This window comes from Stegostoma tigrinum, chromosome 4 (genome assembly GCF_030684315.1).
Source record: "Stegostoma tigrinum isolate sSteTig4 chromosome 4, sSteTig4.hap1, whole genome shotgun sequence".
NCBI classification, from domain to species: Eukaryota; Metazoa; Chordata; class Chondrichthyes; order Orectolobiformes; family Stegostomatidae; genus Stegostoma; species Stegostoma tigrinum.
This window is the reverse complement of record NC_081357.1, coordinates 72,416,799-72,437,064: the sequence shown is the minus strand read 5'-3', so window position 1 is coordinate 72,437,064 and position 20,266 is coordinate 72,416,799. Positions and strand designations below refer to the sequence as shown.

The window sequence follows — 20,266 nt, the reverse complement described above, 5'->3', positions numbered from 1 at the left end:
GGACCAGGAGGTCCCAGTCAACAAATAGGGCTAACAATTTCACTCAGTTAGCAATTTTAGCTGGTGTAGAGTTGGGCTCTGAGATTGCTACTAAGTCTAAAATACAAACAGTAGGCTCTGAAACATAAGAGCCAGATGGTGCTCTAGGGATTGGGTTGTTGAGTTGTTTGGAGATTTGTGCACTCTAAGCAATGCCTCAATTTTGCCTTTTCACATACCTGATGAAAATTGCACTCAAGGCTGATAACCTTTATCATCATATTAGAGTCCGGCTCTGCCAGATTGCAGACATTTATTCTGTTAGTTAAAATTATGGTTTATTCCAGACTGCTGTGGAGTACACGCTGGGAAGTCATAACAGCACAACCTGTAAGTTTCAATCAGGTCAATTTCATTAGGAGAGGTCACCACCAAAAATGCAGATTGGCCCTTGTAATGACTGTGTTTCATGTACACTAGGGTGAACAAACATCTATAACAAAACGATAGGCCAGTTTTTCAATTTGACGCTGTTGGCAGAAAGCCTTACCTGATGGCCACACATATTGGGACACCACGGAGGATATGTGCATCATTTCACAATGCATACATGCAGCCTGCTGGCAAGTCTTCCTGCCCTTAACACAAAGTTCAAAGCACTTCTCAATTTTTAATTAATGTCGGAAATAATGTGTGAGTATCATGGGGGCAAACAGTCCTTCAAACTGCAGATGAACGACTCCATTGACTGAGTTTTTAATGGAATGATGACACTTACATATGTTCGGCATTTCCTTTGATTGTTATCAGGTATTTTGAATGCTAAAAATGCAGTTTGACAACATTTTGGATTTTTTGTTCATCAATGTCTTCAAACATTTTTGGCTCCTTTTTCAAAGTGACGTCTATCTATCTGTTCATATGAATTATGTATTAAATTATGCATCCGCCAGAAAAATAAAAGGTTTAATTCAATTAAAAATAAACTTTGATTTTTGACCCTGAGCAATCAGTACTGAGGACAGACCTCACCTCATCACCTCATGCTTCTTCTCAATGAATCACAAATATTGACTTCTGCTCCATTAGGTTCAGTGCTGCACACTCCCTCTTTGGCCAAGAGTCTTACCCTACACTCCAGATCATTTCTTTCATCTTCCACTGTAATCATCGCTCCTCCATCCACAAAATTCATCACCCTGAAGGGCTTCCGTCTGATTAATGTCCGGTTTATTGGTGATCATGGTGGCCACTTCCTGGGGGTGTGTAAATAAACCAGAAATTACTGATGAAACTCAGCAGGTCTGGCATCTTCTGTGAGAAGAAAGTAGAGTTAATGTTTTGAGCCCGATGACTCTTCATCAGTCATGTCAGCAGCTTGGAGAAAAAATGTTATTGATCATAAAATCCCAACATTGTGAAAGAGGCCATTCAGCCCCCTGAGTCCACACTAAACCTCTGAAGAGCACCCTTCCATTACCCTGCATTTCCCATGGCCAATCCACCCAACCTAAACATGTTAAGAATGTGGGAGGAAACTCACACAGACACAGGGAGAATGGGCAAATTCCACACAAACTGCCACCCAAGGTGGGAATCAAACCTAGTGCCCTGGCATTGGAAGGCAGCAGTGCTAACCACTGAAGTGCTGTGCCATTGTGAAAGTGTTAAAGGTAAGGTTGAGCATTTGAGATGGGAGGGTGCGAGGTGTGCAGAGAGGTGAGCGGAATGGTGGAGTTGGAGCCCAGAAAGACAGCTGTGGGTAAATGAGAGATTATGATGGCAGGCCAGGTCAGAAGGTGGGTAAGTGATAATGTGAGCTGAGGGTAGTCCGTGCTGAAGGCAAAGCATGCAATGTGATAATAGGCCTGAGAGTGAGGAATCCAAGATAATAAAATGTGAGGCTGGATGAACACAGCAGGCCCAGCAGCATCTCAGGAGCACAAGATGAGTTGGCTGTGCTGAAAGCAACCCATGTCTTAACATTAAAAAAAAAGATGGAGTCAGGCTCTGAAGTTATTGAATTTAATGTGGTATCCCAGAGGCTGAAGAGTCCCTAAACAGAAATTGAGATGCTGTACGTTGAGCTTATGTGAAGACTCCCTGGAACATTGTAGTAGGTCTGCAATGGAAATGTTGGCCAGGGAACATGGCAGTGTGTTGAAGTGGCAGGCAACTGGAAGCTTTCTGAAGAAGGGTCTAGGCCCAAAATATCAGCTTTCCTGCTCCTCTGATGCTGCTTGACCTGCTGTGTTCATTCAGCTGTGCGCCATGTTATCTCAGATTCTCCAGCATCTGCAGTTCCTACTGTCTCTGGAAGCTTAGGGCCATGTTACAGACAGAACATAGCTGTTCAGCAAAGCAAACACCCAGTCTGCATTTCATCTCCGCTTTGTAGAGCACACCACATTGTGAACAGTGAATGCAGTAGGCAAGATTGAATGGAGTGCAGATAAATCGCTGCTTCAACTGGAATGTGTGTCTGGGGACTTGGGAACTAAGGAGGGAGGGACAAAATGGGCAGGTGTTACACCTTCTGCAATTGCATGGTATGGTGCTGCAGGGCTGTGGGAAGGCATAGGGAATGAGGAGTGGACCAAGGTGTCCCAAAGGAAATTGTCCCCGTGGAAGGCTGACAAAGGATTAGAGGGGTATTTGTGTCTGGTTGTGGCATCGTATTGGAGATGGCAGATTACAAATGGTGGCTTAAAATCCTTTGGATGCGGAGGTTGGTGGGCTGGCAAGTGAAGACCAGGAGGTCCAAAATATTTGTTGTTGGAGGAAAGAGAAGGGTGAAATTAGAAATGCAGGAAGTGGGCTGGACATGGCTAAGAACACTGTTGACCACAGTAGAAGGGAATCTTTGCTTGAGAGAAAAGGTAGACATTTCTGTTTTTGTTTCAGATCTCCAGCATCTGCAGTTCTTTGTTTATTTTCCTGGAGATGTGTACCCAGCACCTTGGCAGCTGCCATGCATCCTACATTCTGGATGACATTGTGCATGAGGTTGGGGATGCTTTACAAGGCTGGTTCCTGGGGGAGCAAGGATTACTAATTGCAACCGTGGCTCATAAGGCCACCGTGCAACCCCTCCAACTAATGCAGAATGAAAATATAATCCTGTACTTGCCTCGACCAGGGCCATGGTGAAGCAGACAAAAGGGCTGTTGAAAATGTTTTGACTGGTCTGCAAGTTCCCTCCAGTGTAGTCTGGACAGAGTGTGCAATATCGTCCTGCCGTTCCATAATCTGCACAATTGGAGTAGGCAATGTGGTGATGTGCGGGAAGCTGCAGAACTGGGAGAATGGGAGCAGTCTTCTGGGGAGGAGGACAAAGACATTGGGTGGAAGAATTTGTTCGTGTCCCCGACAGAATTCAACTGTGTCAGGGGCTACAAACCAGGCAGGGCCTTATTGACACCCAGTTCAACAGAAGAGAAATAGGTGCTGCAGACAATTGAAGACTCTCACATAGTCATTGGTTGCGGTGCTGAAATCTGCTTTGCATTACAGGGGCAGACTTCAGCCTCAATTGATTTTGTTTGCTTTCTCTTTTAATTTCTGTAAATAAAAGCTCTTGTTTGTACTTGTCTGATGCTTCCACGTATGCCATGTTTCCCTATTGCACGATGACAAGCGATGGTTTACAGTGGGCTTTCGGGAAAGGGTTGCACTGTTTTAGTGGGTGTTCAGACGGGACGTAGCAACAGGTAGTTACATTGTGTGGCAGGTGATTATACAGTAACTATGGTGAGCGAAAGGGCTTGCATGCACAAGGGAATGTCAAACATGTTTGACATGTGCCATGTACAGTGTGTCTTTAGGACTTCTATCTCATTACATTGTCAGTGAGGGGTATTTGGATTGTCAGGACTCGTCCAGTTGCCTCTCAAAGATAACATGGGTGTAAAGGGTGTTGGTCTTTCAGAAGTTATCTGCTGAATGGTGTTACTAAAATGGGGCCAGAATTGGATGTAACAAATGTCATAGCGTTGGGGTACGTAGTTAATTCAGTGAGTTTGGTATGATGTAGCAAGAGACATCGTTAGGCTTGATGGTGTAGAACTCTCTGACTTGATGCAATTGTTGATTCAAAAAAAACAAAGATTCAACCCTGTATTTCTTCACTTTTCCTCAACTGCTCCCCAAAACCTGGTTGACAGGGTCTGTCACCCCATCCCTCCTTGACAAAATCATCTTCCACCCAATTAGTTTTCACAGTCTATGGGTCATCATCCATTGTCATTTCTACAACATTCAACTTGATGCCATCATGATCATGGCAGCACATCTTTCCCCTCCACCAGTTTGCATTATTCTTGGTGCCTTTATCACACTCTACTCCATCCTCAACCACCAATAACCAACGTTCCACAGCGCCTTCTCATACCAACACAGGAGATGTTGCACCTGCCTTTTACCTCCTCTCTTCCCACCATTCAAGGCACCAAAATTCCTTCCAGGTAAACCAGAGATGTACTCGTTCTTCTTTCAATTGATACATTGTGTCACTGACTGGTCTCTGCTATGCTGGGGATACCAGGTGTAAATTGGATGCCCATTTTGCAGAGGAGTTCCTTTCAATCAGTAAGAATGCAGTTTTGGTCTCCTTATCCAAGAAAGGATGCATTTGTCTTAGACTGGAGCCCAACAATTGTTCAATGGATTGATTCCTTGAATGAAAGTAGTGCCCTATATGTGGAAATTGAGTAGTCTAGACCTATTCCCTGGAATTTAGGAGAATGGGAGGTGAACCATTTGAAACTTAAATTTTTTAAAAGCTGTTGATAAGAGGTTTTTTTGGGTAGGAAAACGTGGAGCAAAGGGTCGCAGTGTCAGAATAAAGGTCAAATACTTTAGACCGATATGAGGAAAAACTTACTTACTTCTTCAATTTCTTTACAAATAGCATGAACATTTGAATTTTCTATCACTGGGACTTGTAGATGTTCAATCATTCAGTGTATTCAAAACAGAGAGAGATTTCTAAACAGCAAAAGCCATCAAGAGATATGAGGACAATGCAGGAGGGTAGTGTTGATATAGAAGATCAGTCATGATCTTATTAAATGGTTGATCAAATCTAAAAGATTAAAAAATCAATTCTTGATCACATTTGTTAAGCTTCTATTTTTTTTTAAGCAGGGTGACATGCTTCCAAGCAACAGTGATTTTTAATTTCTTCTTTAACCTCTCCGTCCTCAGTGTCGAATACAGTTCCAATGAAACACAATAGAAATGCATGGAAAAGAACCTTACTTTTGGATTAGGTACTTTTCAGCTTCCCAGACATGCAATCAAATCAATAATTTTAAACTATAACCTTTGTCCCTAACAGTTTGGGATGACAGCTGTTGCCCATGATGCTGTTATTTCAATACTTGTCCGACTATGAACAACTATAGTATTGAAACACAACACCATTTGACATTTAGTTTCTTTTGCTTTTCACTGTATCACTGGCCTTCCTTTGTAATGCTCCAACTTGCCTGTCTCCATAGCTGCCTCAAATCTGTTCAACCTCAAACCTTTCCAATTCTTAAATGGAAACATCGATTTTCTTTCTATTAATGTGGTCTGAAACTTCTAAGTATTTCCAGAATTTGGTGTTCTCATGGCATAAACTTTGGTTAAGTTTAGCGTATCATAAGAACATTGCTGTACTCGTAATGTGAACGGAGCAACGCTAAAATTATTTTGGTCAGTAATTTTTATTTGTGTATTCAGCTGTGATTGATACTATGTTGAAATAATTTTTTGTCAATGTAATGAATTTTTGAATACAGACCATAAATGTAACCAGCCTATTTCAGAAATCCAAGATAACAAAGTGTGGAGCTGGATGAACATAGCAGGCAAAGCAGCATCTTAGGAGCACAAAAGCTGACGTTTCGGGCGTAGACCCTGCATCAGAAAAGGGGGATGGGGATAGGATTCTGAAATAAATAGGGAGAGAGGGGGAGGCGGACTGAAGCTAGATAGAGGAGAAGATAGTTGGAGAAGAGAGTACGGGTGGGGAGGTAGGGAGGGGATAGGTCAGTCCAGGCAGGACGGACAGGTCAATGGGGCGGGATGACGTTAGTCGGTAGGAAATGGAGGTGCAGTTTGAGGTGGGAGGAGGGGATAGGTGAGAGGAAGAACAGGTTAGGGAGGTGGGGACGAGCTGGGCTGGTTTTGGGATCAGTGGGGGGGGGGGGGGAGATTTTGAAGCTGGTGAAATCCACATTGATACCATTGGGCTACAGGGTTCCCAAGCGGAATATGAGTTGCTGTTCCTGCAACCTTCGGGTGGCATCGTTATGGCACAGCAGGAGGCCCAGGATGGACATGTCGTCTGGGGAATGGGAGGGGAGTTGAAATGGTTCGCGACTGGGAGGTGCAGTTGTTTATTGCGAACCAGGCGTAGGTGCTCTGCAAAGTGGTCCCCAAGCGTCCGCTTGGTTTCCCAATGTAGAGGGAGCCACACCGGGTACAGCGGATGCAGGGCTTCCTCTACTCTGGGGAAACCAGCCCAGCTCGTCCCCACCTCTCTAACCTGTTCTTCCTCTCACCTACCCCCTCCTCCCACCTCAAGCCGCACCTCCATTTCCTACCTACTAACCTCATCACACCCCCTTGACCTGTCCATCCTCCCCGGACTGACCTATCCCCTCCCTACCTCCCCACCTGTACTCTCCTCTCCAACTATCTTCTCCTCTATCCATCCTCGGTCCACCTCCCCCTCTCTTCCTATTTATTTCAGAATCCTCTCCCCATCCCCCTTTTCTGATGAAGGGTCTAGGCCCGAAACGTCAACTTTTGTGCTCCTAAGATGCTGCTTGGCCTGCTGTGTTCATCTAGCTCCATACTTTGTTATCTTGGATTCTCCAGCATTTGCAGTTCCCATTATCTCTGATCACTATTTCAGAAATCCAGATGTTTTTCAATAATTTTTGAAACAGATTTCCTCACATAATGCTTCCTTCGATTCCCCATACATATGCTAAGGCAAATAGATAAACAAAAATTACAAAATTAACTCTTCCTAAGCTATGTACTTACATATGCAAAGGTAATATGAAGCAAGAACTGGGCAACAGACTTGGGTTACTGAGTGGTATGTAACAACTGCACCATGCAAATATCAACAATGATCATCTCCAACAAGAATCTAACCATCTTCTGCTGACATTCAATGTCATCACTGAATTGTCCATTATCAATATCTGGAGACGCTGATTGGTTCACCAAGCTGACTGGTTTTTGTGCAAACATTTCAACCCCTTTCTAGGTGACATCTACAGTGCTGTCTAGTTTTCATGGAAGCGCTGTTGTTCTGTCTGTTTTAAATTTATATGGTCTGGTCTGTCATCGTGGGTGGTTCTGTTTCTGGTTTTGCTCCGTAATGGTATGTAGATGTGGTCTATTTCAATATGTTTGTTTTTGGCACCAGTGTTTGAAAACCAGGCTGACAGGAATTGTGCTTGTCTTTCTTTTGCTTGTCCCAGTACTGTTACATTGTCCCAGTCAAACTGATGTCCTTCTTTGTTGCAGTGAATAGAAATGAGGGAGAGTTGGTCTTGCTGTTTTGCCGTGAGTTGGTATTCATGTATCCTGGTGTCTGTCTGTCTATCCTGTCTGTCCTATGTATGCTTCTCACAGTTGCTGTGTGGTATTTTGTATATCACATCTTTCCTGCTCATTGTGAATATCGGGCCTTTCATCTTTGAGAGTAGGTGGCAAAGTGTGGCTGTTGGTTTGTGTGTTATCATTATTCCAAGCGGCCATAGGAGTCTTATAATCAGTTCCAATATGTTTCTAATATAGGGCAGGGTGGCCAGTTTGTTGGAGCATACAGTGTCTTCTTGGTGTTGTTTATTTGCCTGGTTTTGGCAACTGAAGCTGTTAGGATACCCATTCTTTGCAAAGACTTTGTACGGGTGTTCCTCTTTGTTTTTGTTAGCTCCGGGATGTTGCAGTGTGTTATCACTCGTTTAAACAGAGTGTTGACCCTGCTCTGTTTGTAGAAGCTGGGATGGTCACTGTTGTAATTCAGGTTTTGGCCTGTGTGCGTAGTCTTTCTATACACACTGGTAAGGAATTCACTTCTGTTTGTTTGTCCCACCATCACTTCTAGAAGTGTGAGTTGATTGTTGTTCTCCTCTTCCCTGATGAATATGATCACAGTGAATATGCTGTTAATATGGTAGTGTGTTTCTACTAACTTTGCTTGTTTAATGAGCATGAAAGTATCGTCCACATACCTGGCCCTTAGTTTAGGCTGGATCCAGCGGAAGGCTGTGCTTTTAAGTCTTTGCTTAAGTGCTTCTGCTATAATGCCCGAGATGAGTGAATCCATGGGTGTCTTATTAATTTGTTCTAAAACCTGGCCATTGAAGACAAGGTGCATGGTAAGAATTAGGTCTAGTAATTTCAATATGTTGTCTTTGCTGATGGTTTCCAATGAACAGCCAGGTATATGAGCATATTAATGGGACATCCATTGATTCACTTATCTCGGTATTATAGCTTCTGAAGCATTTACACAAAGATTTGAACGCACAGCCATCTCCTGGATCCAGCCCAAACTAAGGCTCAGAAATATATGTTGAATAACTCACACCCTAACTCCTCAAGTAGAGACATGAGTCTCAAACTCAAAATAGGGCAGAAATCCAGGTTCAATTCCAACCTTGGGCAATTCCCTGTTAGGAATTTGCTCATTTTCCTTGTGCCCATGAGTCTACTGATGTGCACGTCAGGTGGATTGGCCATGCTAAACTGCCCACAGTGTCCAGGGATGTCCAAGCCAGGTATGTTAGCCATGGGATATGCATGGTTATAGGGATAGGGGTGTGGATCTGGGTGGAATGCTCTTCCAAGGGTTGGTGTGGACTGCATGGCCTCCTTCCACACTGTCAGGATTCGGTTATTCTAAGATAACGAGGTAAGTAGAAACAAGAACCGTAAAGCAGTTGAAAATCAGAAAGAGAATTAAGGCCTTCTTGATCCAGAAGGCATTGGACTTCTGAGTAGAGGATAAAGATGGAAATATCCCATTTGCATGGACGAGTGGATCTCCAAGAACTCTGAAAATAATCAACAACATTCAGACCAAGGTAATCTGCTTGATTAACATCCTTGGCAACATTCACTCTCTTCATCAAACATCCAGAGTCGCAGCAGTGTATGTCATTGTGTTCCCAGATACCAAATGGGTACCATTTACAATTTCCGGCAGCACCGTTCAAACCCATGGCCTCTAACATTTAAAAGTAGAAGGGCAGCAGATGGCTTGGAAGTATGATCAGTGGCCTCAAAGTCATATGCCATCCTGACTTGGAAATATATCACCATTTCTTCGCAGTTGCTGGGTCTAATTCTTGAAAATCCTCCCTAACAACACATAGGCTGCCGTAGTTCTAAAGGCTGACTCACGACCACCTTCTCAAGAGCAATCAAGGATCGGCAATAAACGCTGGCCTAGCAAGCCACACCCATACCCTGGGAATAAATAGAAAATAATTAAAAATAGCCTCTTGGTTGGAGGAAAATTGTTGGATCTTCGAAGGGAAATGAGTACAATTTCTGTCCAAATCTTAAATTCCTTTTTTTTGACCTGTTAAATCTTCTCCTCAAAGTGTTTGGGACTTCTTTGGCCTATTTCACTTGAGGGGAAACATTGGAGTGAATAAATGCTCCCAGTCTCTCCTGGTAAATCTGGCAGACTGCCTTTGGCTCTGTGTTTGCTTGTGAAGTTTTGTGTTATTGTTAAACATTCAAGTTTTGATTGTGCGTGGATAAGTTGTTAAACTGAGGTCTCATTACACATGCACAAACACATGACGTACAAACATACAATCTATGAGTTCGGGTAGGTTAAAGGGCTGTCAAACCTGATCCACCATTCAAGAAGTTCATGGCTGATCTGATGTGGCATCAACTCCACATTCCTGCATAAACCTGGTAACCTTTGCTTCCTTTGATTCTCAATCTGCCTTTGTTTGGGAATATGAAAGACTCCATGGCACTATTTGAAAGAACTGCTGGGTTGTTATCCCTATTATCCAGTTCAGAATTTATCCCTAAATCAATATCAGTATAACCAGATTATTAGTTGTTATCAAAGCTGTTTGTGAGAGTTTAATATGTGTAAAAAACGTTGTTGAACTTTGTGTATTGTGGTCGTGACTATATCAAGAGTACTGAATTGAACGTAAATACATTGTGATATCATGAATGAGAAGTGCTTTACAATACAAGTTTTTCTTTATGTTAGTTTGCTTCCGGCTCACTGATTGGTTCACTACCTACTCAAATATAACCTGTTGCTTTTATGATTCATTTTTGAGTCATCAGGGTGTAAGTAAAATGTAATTTTCCATGATTCACAAGTAACATTCTAATGGCTCTGGCCAGAGTAAAACACCCTCTTTTCAACTCATTTATAACCTTTGAAACATTTAACCACACCATTCTCCTCTAGTGCCTCTCTATTCAAGTTGAGTATGACTGCTCTCATTTCGTTTCATTCTGAACTAAACAAAAGTAAAGAACTGTGGATGCTGGAAATCAGAAATAAAAACAGAAATTGCCAGAGAAACTCAGCAGGTCTTGTTGTACCTGGGGAGAGAAAGCAGAGTTAATGTCTCGGGTCCAATCACCCCTCTTCAGAACTCAAAATACTACAGGACCCAAAACATTAACTATGCTTTCTCTTCACAGATGCTGGCAAACTTGACGAGTTTCTCCATCATTGTCTGTTTTTGTTTTATTCTTAACCATCTACTTGCAGCATTGTCTTCATTTCCTATTCCAGCATTGTTGTCTATGGTGTCCCTCAAAGATCAATCCTTGGTCCCCTCCTATTTCTTATCTCTTGCTTCCACTTGGCAACATCATTAAAAAATAATTGAGGTGAATGAAGTGTGGTCGATATGAGCTAAAATTTCCACAGGCTCAGGGTTAAGGAAGTTAAGATATTATGGGTTAATATTCTTTTTGAACTGCTGGATTATCTGCCTAATGAGGAACTGGAATGTGGATTGGTACATGAAGCATGATTGAGGCCAAAGTAAATGAGCATTGAAAAATCTTAAACCATCTTGTCGAACCTTATAGTCATCTCTTCAATTGTAATTCCTCTGGGATTGACCATTAAATGTTTTTTTCCCTAAAAATGGAATTGAGCCTCCACCTGTTCTCAGCTGACCTACCTTACATTATCTGGCCTTTCTCGTGGCTTCCATTCTGCACCACATGTTATTCCCCAAACTTTTCAATAGCATTAAACCTGTTAGTTTTCCACCCTTCTTCAACTTGTAAGAAGTCACTGGACTTGAAACCTCAGGCTAATTTTCAAGCTTTTTTGGCTTGGTCCTAGTTCACAACTTTTCCGCAGGGATTTCTGCCATGAGGGCTGGAGAGTTTTCACACCACATCTTATGAACTTCATGCTATCAAGTATCTGCCCAATCCACGTTTGATTCTAGCCCCGTCTTATGATGCTCTGTTCCCAAAATAACTCACCACTCAGTAAAAATCCTGAAATTCACTGGCATCTCTTGTGACAATGACATCATTAAAAGTCCTTCGTGTACTTGGACAAGCAAGGTCACTCTGGAGTTGCCTTGCAAGGTTATTGACTTTTGCCCTAGACATGGCACACGGGCGAAATTATCATCCTGCTTTGCGGGCAGGGATCTGTAAGTCTCACTGGATGGATGGTGCAGACGTGGGACTTTCTCTTCCCCCAGGATCTGCAGTGGATGGTACAACACTAGGCCTTGCCAATCTGATCTGAGGTTGGCACCTGTGTTAAAGCAGTTCCTGCTGTCTGGAGAAACGCCAGCACTGTGGGAAGGAGGTCAACATCTTTCTTCCCTCTACTGACATTAGTGCTGTCGTCTTCTCTCCAATTCATGCTATCTCTGGTTCTGTACCTACCACCCACTAAGGCTCATGCTCTCCCACTCTCACTAATGCCTACAATGTTTTCCCTCAACCACTCTCAACTATTCCAACACCCGATATCATTAACCTTGTAAGTCTTTTACCTGACAACTCACTTGCTCAGGTCCCCTCCACTTCTGTACTGATATGAACAGTTGCACCACCTAGTTTCATCTCCCCTCAATACCTGCCTCTCACTTGTTCCAAGAAGAAAGCAGCTGCCAATAGGGCAGAAAGAGTCAATACAGGTAGCAGACTACTAAACCTTCAGCTTCTTACCCTTATGTGGGCAGTATCCTGACTCTGATCACTCTGAATGGCTGACTGACCATTTTGAGACCCCTAGATTTGTATTAGAGGCTGCTCTTGACTTTCTGTGCTGGGATTTCCTGAGTAAAAACTATCCCATTCAACATTACCAGGGTCTGCTGGCAACCATGGCCAACTTCTTTCCTTTGTATCTGAACTAAACAGGAAGACCGACCAGATGTAATGTGAGCCTGCTATCTCAGGCTGAGGGGTCCAAACACAAAAAGGAATGGAAGGCATTACAACGTTGGGATGTTTTGTGCATCCAGGCAGGCTCAGCTTGAGTGTTATGACAGTGTGCGAAGAGTCCACAGGTGCAGTCTGTTGCAGTTATGGGCTTGTTGTGTGTCCCTGAGTACACAGTGTCCTTGCTGCAACTTTACAATGAGAGCTGCTGGTAACAACCTGATATGCTGCACTGAAATGCAGCAGAGTCCTGTAAGCTGATCAGAGATGTGCCATAAAGGTTCTTAGAGGCTGACTCACATTGGATGCCAATATTTGTGAATTTGGGTGTGTGTGGGTCAGGTGCCAATGGAGTCTGTCCCCTGAGATTTGGTGCCCAGTGCCCAACATGGAGGTCTTCTGGACCAAGCTGAATTCTCCAGCTACCTGCTCTAGTTGAGCTTTGCCAATATCTACCTTATTTAGGAAGAGAGTCTGCTGACCTATTTTTCACAATTTTTCTAAGATAGCACACGTTAATATTACTAAACTGAGTTTCTCCAGCTGTGCAAGTTTTCATTTCAAATAATAGTTGATTTATTGAGGCTTTTTCCATTCAATTATAATTGGAATAATGTTCAAATGTCATCCCTGTTCCTCTGAAGAGGCACGTTTTTCTTGAAGGGTTGAGGACAGATGCATCAGAGGGATAATATGATTTAGAGCATTAAATGTGAGCATTGGTTGCAAAATCAGGGATCTCAAGTCAGGTATAAAGAAACAATTTTCTATGAAGTAGCTGTAAAATTTAGTTCCCCAAAAACTTGAGTGCCATATTAAGTGGGGCTTTTAAGACTGAGATAGATTTGGTCTGGGTAAGGGAATTAACAGAATGAAGTGGAGCTAGACTCCCCATGACCTACTTGAACTACGAAATAGGTTTAAGCCTAATCGGTTTTTGACGACTGCCATTTTAATGTAGAATCTCTAACTTAGGCGTACTCTTGCTTCGAGTCCTGAAGAAGCTACACCAGACTCGGGACACTGCACTCCGGTTCTAAGTACAGATGCGGCTGAGTTTCTGCGCACTTGGTGTTATTAATTCCTGTTAAAATAAGAGCTTCAAGACAAAGCTACATTTCCATCCACGCTCAGGACATTGCGAGATAATCTCCAGTGCTGTAACTACAGACAGGAAACTGTGAGGATCGTCCGCCACCGAGTGGGCAGCAGGCGATCTAAAGGCGACAAAAACACAAAAAAAGGTGGGTGGGGAATGGAAAGGGACTTTGCTTTGTCTTCTTCACCCAGGCTGTGCGATCTGGTTTAGTCTGTGGTAGAGATGAAAAAGTGGAGGCGCGCGCACTGGTACAGGCTGGCAGTGGAATGTTGCCCGGAAGGTTCTGTGGATGACGCGAGGCGCACGCCCCGCCCTGCGCTAGCAGTAGCGGTAGCAGCGGCTTGTCTATTCTCATTCAACATCAGCCCGATCTCGCTCGTGTTGCTTGTGCTAACCACTGCTGGAGCTATGGGAATAAATGCAACCGACATTGAGGACCAGTCGCTTCTTCCCTACTACTTGAAGCCCGTCGACCTGGCGAGAGGTTTCTGCCGCGGTGGGGCGGCGGGCGCCGGTATAACCGAACAATAAAAAACCGAGATACAGTCGGCGGCCGTCCGTATGGGGGGGTGGATGCCGATTCTAGCGCAGTAGAGGTGCGTCGAGCGGGGCCCCGGCACAATGCGGAGTGAGGGGACTCGCCTCACACAAACACGGTAAAATGAACCAGGGTGTGTGCTATGGACGCCTGGCAGCTCCGGCAGTGGCCACCAGCGAACTCTTCACCGCCTAGCCCTGCCAGCAATGGGAGCTTTTAGCTTGTTGTGGTGCTTTCTTCCTTCTTTCGCAGCTTGGACCGCAGCGACGATGCATTGGAGCATTCTGACGGTAAGTGCATATGGATGAGCCGTCCGTTGTTTACCACGAGCCCTGTTGTTTGGGCTGTTGGGGAGGCAAAGATATGTTTCGGATTTACGGGTTTTGCTTTTCAAGTGGAAAACCGCAGTTTAGAATAGCTTGAGGTGTTGAGGGCTTCATGCTTTTTCTTTTGAATATAGGTTGCTAGAATGCGGCTGGGTAGGGCATTGGTGTTTTCCTTTATAAGACGATGGCACACCAGTTCCAACTCGACATCGGGGATAACGATACTTATGTACCGCAGAAGATAGCATTGCTGTAGGTTTTATGACGGATGTGCTCTATTGTGGATAGTTATTGGATATTTTAGGTACTTTTTAACTTCGCCTTTCGGTTACGAACAACTAGTGGCAGATATTAAAATGTGAGGCTGGCAGATATTGCTGGTTTGCAAGACAGTTCAAACTTGCTGACAGGCTAACCCTGTAAATCAGACTAACTACAAAACATTTCTTCTGATGTAATGCGTTTGGCCACAAATATGACAGGTCATTGCATCAGATTATTGATGCTTGAATTTACAGTATGCTTTTGGTAGTCTCAGTTGCTGTGTGAAATGTCGCTGCAATCGACTTGATTTTCAAGTGTACAAAAGAAACGTTTTAAATTCCTTTGACCCGATAATTTTTCTGTATTTCAGTGTCATATTGCGGTAAAGTTTGGCGTCTGGGGTCTGCATACTGTATGGATATGCTTCCTGGAGAAACCTAAAAGTTTTGAAGCCTTTTTGAATAAGGCTAAACCTATTCGTTGCAAAGTTTCTGCTTCGAGCAAGTGTCCTGCTGCACACAATGATGCTGTGTTTTAGCAATTTTTGCCCCTTTCAACTTTAATTTTTCTATTAATTTTTCTTTAATTTTTGCAGTTCAACCATCTGTTTACAATTCAACGCTGATAGTCTTCAGTTCAGCCAAAATAGCCCTGGAGCTTGATTCCAGAAGATGCACTTCTGACTGTAATACCTGGGATTTTTTTCACTTGGGGAGGTGGAACAGTGCAAGTTGTGTTTTGTGCATCCGTACTCCATGGAGGCAGCTGCACATGTACAAGAGCATATCCAATTTGCCAGGACTTGTGCACTGCACAGTTTTCAAGAGAAGGATGATATTAACTGGAGCTTTTCCTTTTTTGAAAGATAGCTTGTCCTTTTTTGTAGAGAAACGAAACCCCTTTTGGATAGTTTGGGAGAGAGCAAGAGGCTGCATATGCATACGAAGTCAAAAAGCTCGACTGATTTCGACCCATCATTATCACAGTGGGGTGAATATATGTTTCAAGTTTAATTGACAGCTTCTAGTGGTTATCTAATTTTTGTGGAGAGGGAGTTGTTATATCAGCAGTTGACACTTGGGTAGATTCCCCCCCCCCCCCCCCCCCGCTGCCGCAGTGGGGAGAGAGAGGTGTGAAGGAAAAGCATTTGGTTGAGTTGACTCTGGAGAGATACTTAACTTGCCACGTGGTGGAAAGGGTTAACTGCCCTCCAGAAGGGCAAGAAAGATGGCTGGTTGCCTGGTAACCAGGGTAACCTGCCTGCTGAGCTGGAGAGATGGTTGTGGGAGCTCCAATTGCTGTGATCTGGGTGTACTGGGAGGAAGCTTTGTAGGATTGCAAGAGGATGGCCTCTGAAAATGACATCCTGCTGCTACTGTTGACCCCTGCCACAGCGGGGGAAAATGCTGTCCTTGCTGTTTGATCCCCTGAGAAGTAGGCCTCAACTGCTGGTCTTCAGCTTCTGGTAACCCAGGATGCCAGTGTCAAGGCCAGTCACCTTTTAAGGTTTCTGTATGCATATACATGAAGATTGCAAGGAGAAAGGGTATTGCATGGCTAACATGGGTCTGCATGTGTTGATGCTAAGTTCTTACCCAGGGCTAAGAGGCTGTGTAGACGGGTACATATTTGAAGGTAGGGTAAGGACTATAGGAACTGGTGAAGCACGGATGGAGCATAAGTTGTCTGAGATGGAGCTTTTTGGCTTTTTTTCCTGTGATAAAGCAGTGGAGTATTAAGTTGGGTCTTTATTGCAGTCTGCCTTCACAGATGGCTGTTGCTGGTGGTGGCAGACCTGATTTCTCCTTAACACACACCTCCCAGTTTCTCTCTGTCTAACCCCTCCCAAACTCTAGAAGAAAAGGTTGGCCATCTCGGGGACCTTCTGTCAGGTAACTGACACTGCACTCCTGCTGTCATGAAAGTCCATATCTCAATTTCCTGAATTTGTGTGTCTGTCTTGATTCCAAATCACCTTTTATGCAGTTTTTGTTCTACCACTTAACTAATGAGTCAGTATGGGTGGAAATTAGGAACAGCAAGGGAGTAGTCACCTCGTTAGGGGTTTACTACAGGCCCCCCAATAGCAGCAGGGAGATGGAAGAAAGCATAGGTCGACAGATTTTGGAAAAGTGTGCACGCAGTAGGGTTGTTGTAATGGGTGACTTTAACTTTCCTAATATTGATTGGAACCTCCTTCGAGCAGAAGATTTGAATGGAGCTGTTTTTGTAAGGTGTGTTCAGGAGGGTTTCCTAACGCAGTACGTTGACAGGCCGACGAGGGGAGAGGCCATTCTAGACTTGGTGCTCGGAAACGAGCCGGGGCAGGTATCAGATCTTGTGGGAGAGCATTTTGGTGATAGTGACCATAACTGCCTCACATTCTACATAGCTATGGAGAAGGAGAGGATTAGGCAGAATGGGAGGATATTTAATTGGGGAAGAGGAAACTATGATGCGATTAGACATGAGTTAGGAAGCATGGACTGGGAGCAGTTGTTCCATGGTAAGGGAACTATAGACATGTGGAGACAGTTTAAAGAACAGTTATTGGGAGTGATGAGTAAATATGTCCCTCTGAGACAGGCAAGAAGGGGTAAGATTAAGGAACCTTGGATGACGAGAGCGGTGGAGCTTCTAGTGAAAAGGAAGTAGGTAGCTTACATAAGGTGGAGGAAGCTAGGGTCAAGTTCAGCTAGAGAGGATTACATGCAGGCAAGGAAGGAGCTCAAAAATGGTCTGAGGAGAGCCAGGAGGGGGCACGAGAAAGGCTTGGCAGAAGGAATCCGGGAAAACACAAAGGCATTTTACACTTAGGTGAGGAATAAGAGAATGGTCAAAGAAAGAGTAGGGCCGATCAGGGATAGCATAGGGAACTTGTGTGTGGAGCCTGAGGAGGTAGGGGAAGCCCTAAATGAGTTTTTTGCTTCTGTCTTTACGAAAGAAACCAACTTTGTAGTGAATGAAACCTTTGAAGAGCAGGTGTGCATGCTGGAATGGATAGAGATAGACGAAGCTGATGTGCTGAAAATTTTGTCAAACATTAAGATTGACAAGTCGCCAGGCCCGGATCGGATTTGTCCTCGGCTGCTTTGGGAAGCGAGAAATGCAATTGCTTCACCACTTGCGAAGATCTTTGCATCCTCGCTCTCCACTGGAGTCGTACCTGAGGACTGGAGAGAGGCAAATGTAATTCCTCTCTTCAAGAAAGGAAATAGGGAAATCCCCGGCAATTATAGACCGGTAAGTCTCACGTCTGTCGTCTGCAAGGTGTTAGAAAGGATTCTGAGGGATAAGATTTATGACCATCTGGAAGAGCATGGCTTGATCAAATACAGTCAACACGGCTTTGTGAGGGGTAGGTCATGCCTTACAAACCTTATCGAGTTTTTTGAGGATGTGACTAGAAAAGTTGATGAGGGTCGAGCTGTGGATGTGGTGTATATGGACTTCAGTAAGGCATTTGATAAGGTTCCCCATGGTAGGCTCATTCAGAAGGTCAGGAGGAATGGGATACAGGGGAACTTAGCTGCTTGGATACAGAATTGGCTGGCCAACAGAAGACAGCGAGTGGTAGTAGAAGGAAAATATTCTGCCTGGAAGTCAGTGGTGAGTGGAGTTCCACAGGGATCTGTCCTTGGGCCTCTACTGTTTGTAATTTTTATTAATGACTTGGACGAGGGAATTGAAGGATGGGTCAGCAAGTTTGCAGACGACACAAAGGTCGGAGGTGTCGTTGACAGTGTGGAGGGCTGTTGTAGGCTGCAGCGGGTCATTGACAGGATGCAGAGATGGGCTGAGAGGTGGCAGATGGAGTTCAACCTGGATAAATGCGAGGTGATGCATTTTGGAAGGTCGAATTTGCAAGCTGAGTACAGGATTAAGGATAGGATTCTTGGCAGCGTGGAGGAACAGAGGGATCTTGGTGTGCAGATACATAGATCCCTTAAAATGGCCACCCAAGTGGACAGGGTTGTTAAGAAAGCATATGGTGTTTTGGCTTTCATTAACAGGGGGATTGAGTTTAAGAGTCGTGAGATCTTGTTGCAGCTCTATAAAACTTTGGTTAGACCGCACTTGGAATACTGCGTCCAGTTCTGGGCGCCCTATTATAGGAAAGATGTGGATGCTTTGGAGAGGGTTCAGAGGAGGTTTACCAGGATACTGCCTGGACTGGAGGGCTTATCTTATGAAGAGAGGTTGACTGAGCTCGGTCTCTTTTCATTGGAGAAAAGGAGGAGGAGAGGGGACCTAATTGAGGTATACAAGATAATGAGAGGCATAGATAGAGTTGATAGCCAGAGACTATTTCCCAGGGCAGAAATGGCTAGCACGAGGGGTCATAGTTTTAAGCTGGTTGGTGGAAAGTATCGAGGGGATGTCAGAGGCAGGTTCTTTACGCAGAGAGTTGTGAGAGCATGGAATGCGTTGCCAGCAGCAGTTGTGGAAGCAAGGTCATTGGGGTCATTTAAGAGACTGCTGGACATGTATATGGTCACAGAAATTTGAGGGTGCATACATGAGGATCAATGGTCGGCACAACATTGTGGGCTGAAGGGCCTGTTCTGTGCTGTACTGTTCTATGTTCTATGTTCTAATCCATTACATTTTGGTGTCATCTCTGCTTCATGTGTAAAAATTGCATCTTTCTTAATTTTCTTTATTGTTTTGTGGAATGAAATGGATAAGAAGGACTGTTTTAAACCAAGCACCATGGAAGGAATTTTTGTGCCTTTACAACCAAGTTACTGGAGCTCATTGCCAACTGTGTTTACACTACTGCTTCATCTCACGCACTGGGAGAGAAGCTATGGATAACATGGCACTGGGACGTGTGTATGAAGGGTGAGATTTAGCCTGGAACAGGTAGCTGGTTGATTTGTAATTGTGACCATTTGTGGGTGTTGGAAGTCATCACTTGACAATGACTCTCTGGCCCCTAGGTAACTAGAGGTGAACAAGACAGTGCAAGGAGTTTCCATATTGCTGGAAGAGTAGCTTTTGAGCTCCTTTCTGTGGTGCCTGAAGAAAGCCAGTTAATATTTCACACCAGTTGCTGCAAGCTGTTGTTTTTGTCCAGTAAGTAAGTGAGAGACTTTGGAACTGGCGTACCAAAACCCTTGTGTCCCCTACAAAGAAGATCGGAGAACAATGTTTTGAGAAGCAACATTTCATCGAACTCTGTGGATTGGCGCTCTTGGACTTTCTCCAATTTTTTTTCTCCACCCATAAGACCAAAGGTGTTTTTGTTTGCCTGGGTGGAGATTTTAAAGCGGTTTAAAGTTTCAACTCCAATGATTGTGTTTTGGGGGTTCTTAGTTTTACTTAATGATTAGAAATAATTATTTGTAAGAAATAATGGTTCCTGTGAAGTACAGGAACCTAGTCAGTGTTTTCTGTCAAGCTGATTTCATCACAGACGTAATGGTAGAATTTGTGTACTTTGATTCATTTACTTTCATGGCAACCTCAGGAATGGTGGAGCTTGGGAATCAGTGTAGATATCCAAGTCAATCCTAACTCAACCTCAACTCAACTCCAACTTAAGTAATTCCACAACCTCAACTCTCTGTAAACAGTTTTTTTTAACTTGATTTCAAATACCATGTTTAATCCCTCAAATTGAAAAAAAAC

At 43.9% G+C, this 20,266-nt stretch overlaps 1 protein-coding gene across 1 annotated transcript in view; it reads left to right on the top strand.

Moving 5' to 3' along the window:
* The first annotated feature begins 13,804 nt into the window (after positions 1 to 13,804).
* Positions 13,805 to 20,266, top strand: part of tnfrsf21 (tumor necrosis factor receptor superfamily, member 21) — a 73,249-nt gene continuing 66,787 nt past the window's right edge. Inside the window, exon 1 of the mRNA XM_048531691.2 lies at positions 13,805 to 14,332. Coding sequence (XP_048387648.2) covers positions 14,249 to 14,332 — 84 coding nt within the window. The 5' untranslated portion in view covers positions 13,805 to 14,248. The remainder of the gene's footprint in view (positions 14,333 to 20,266) is intronic.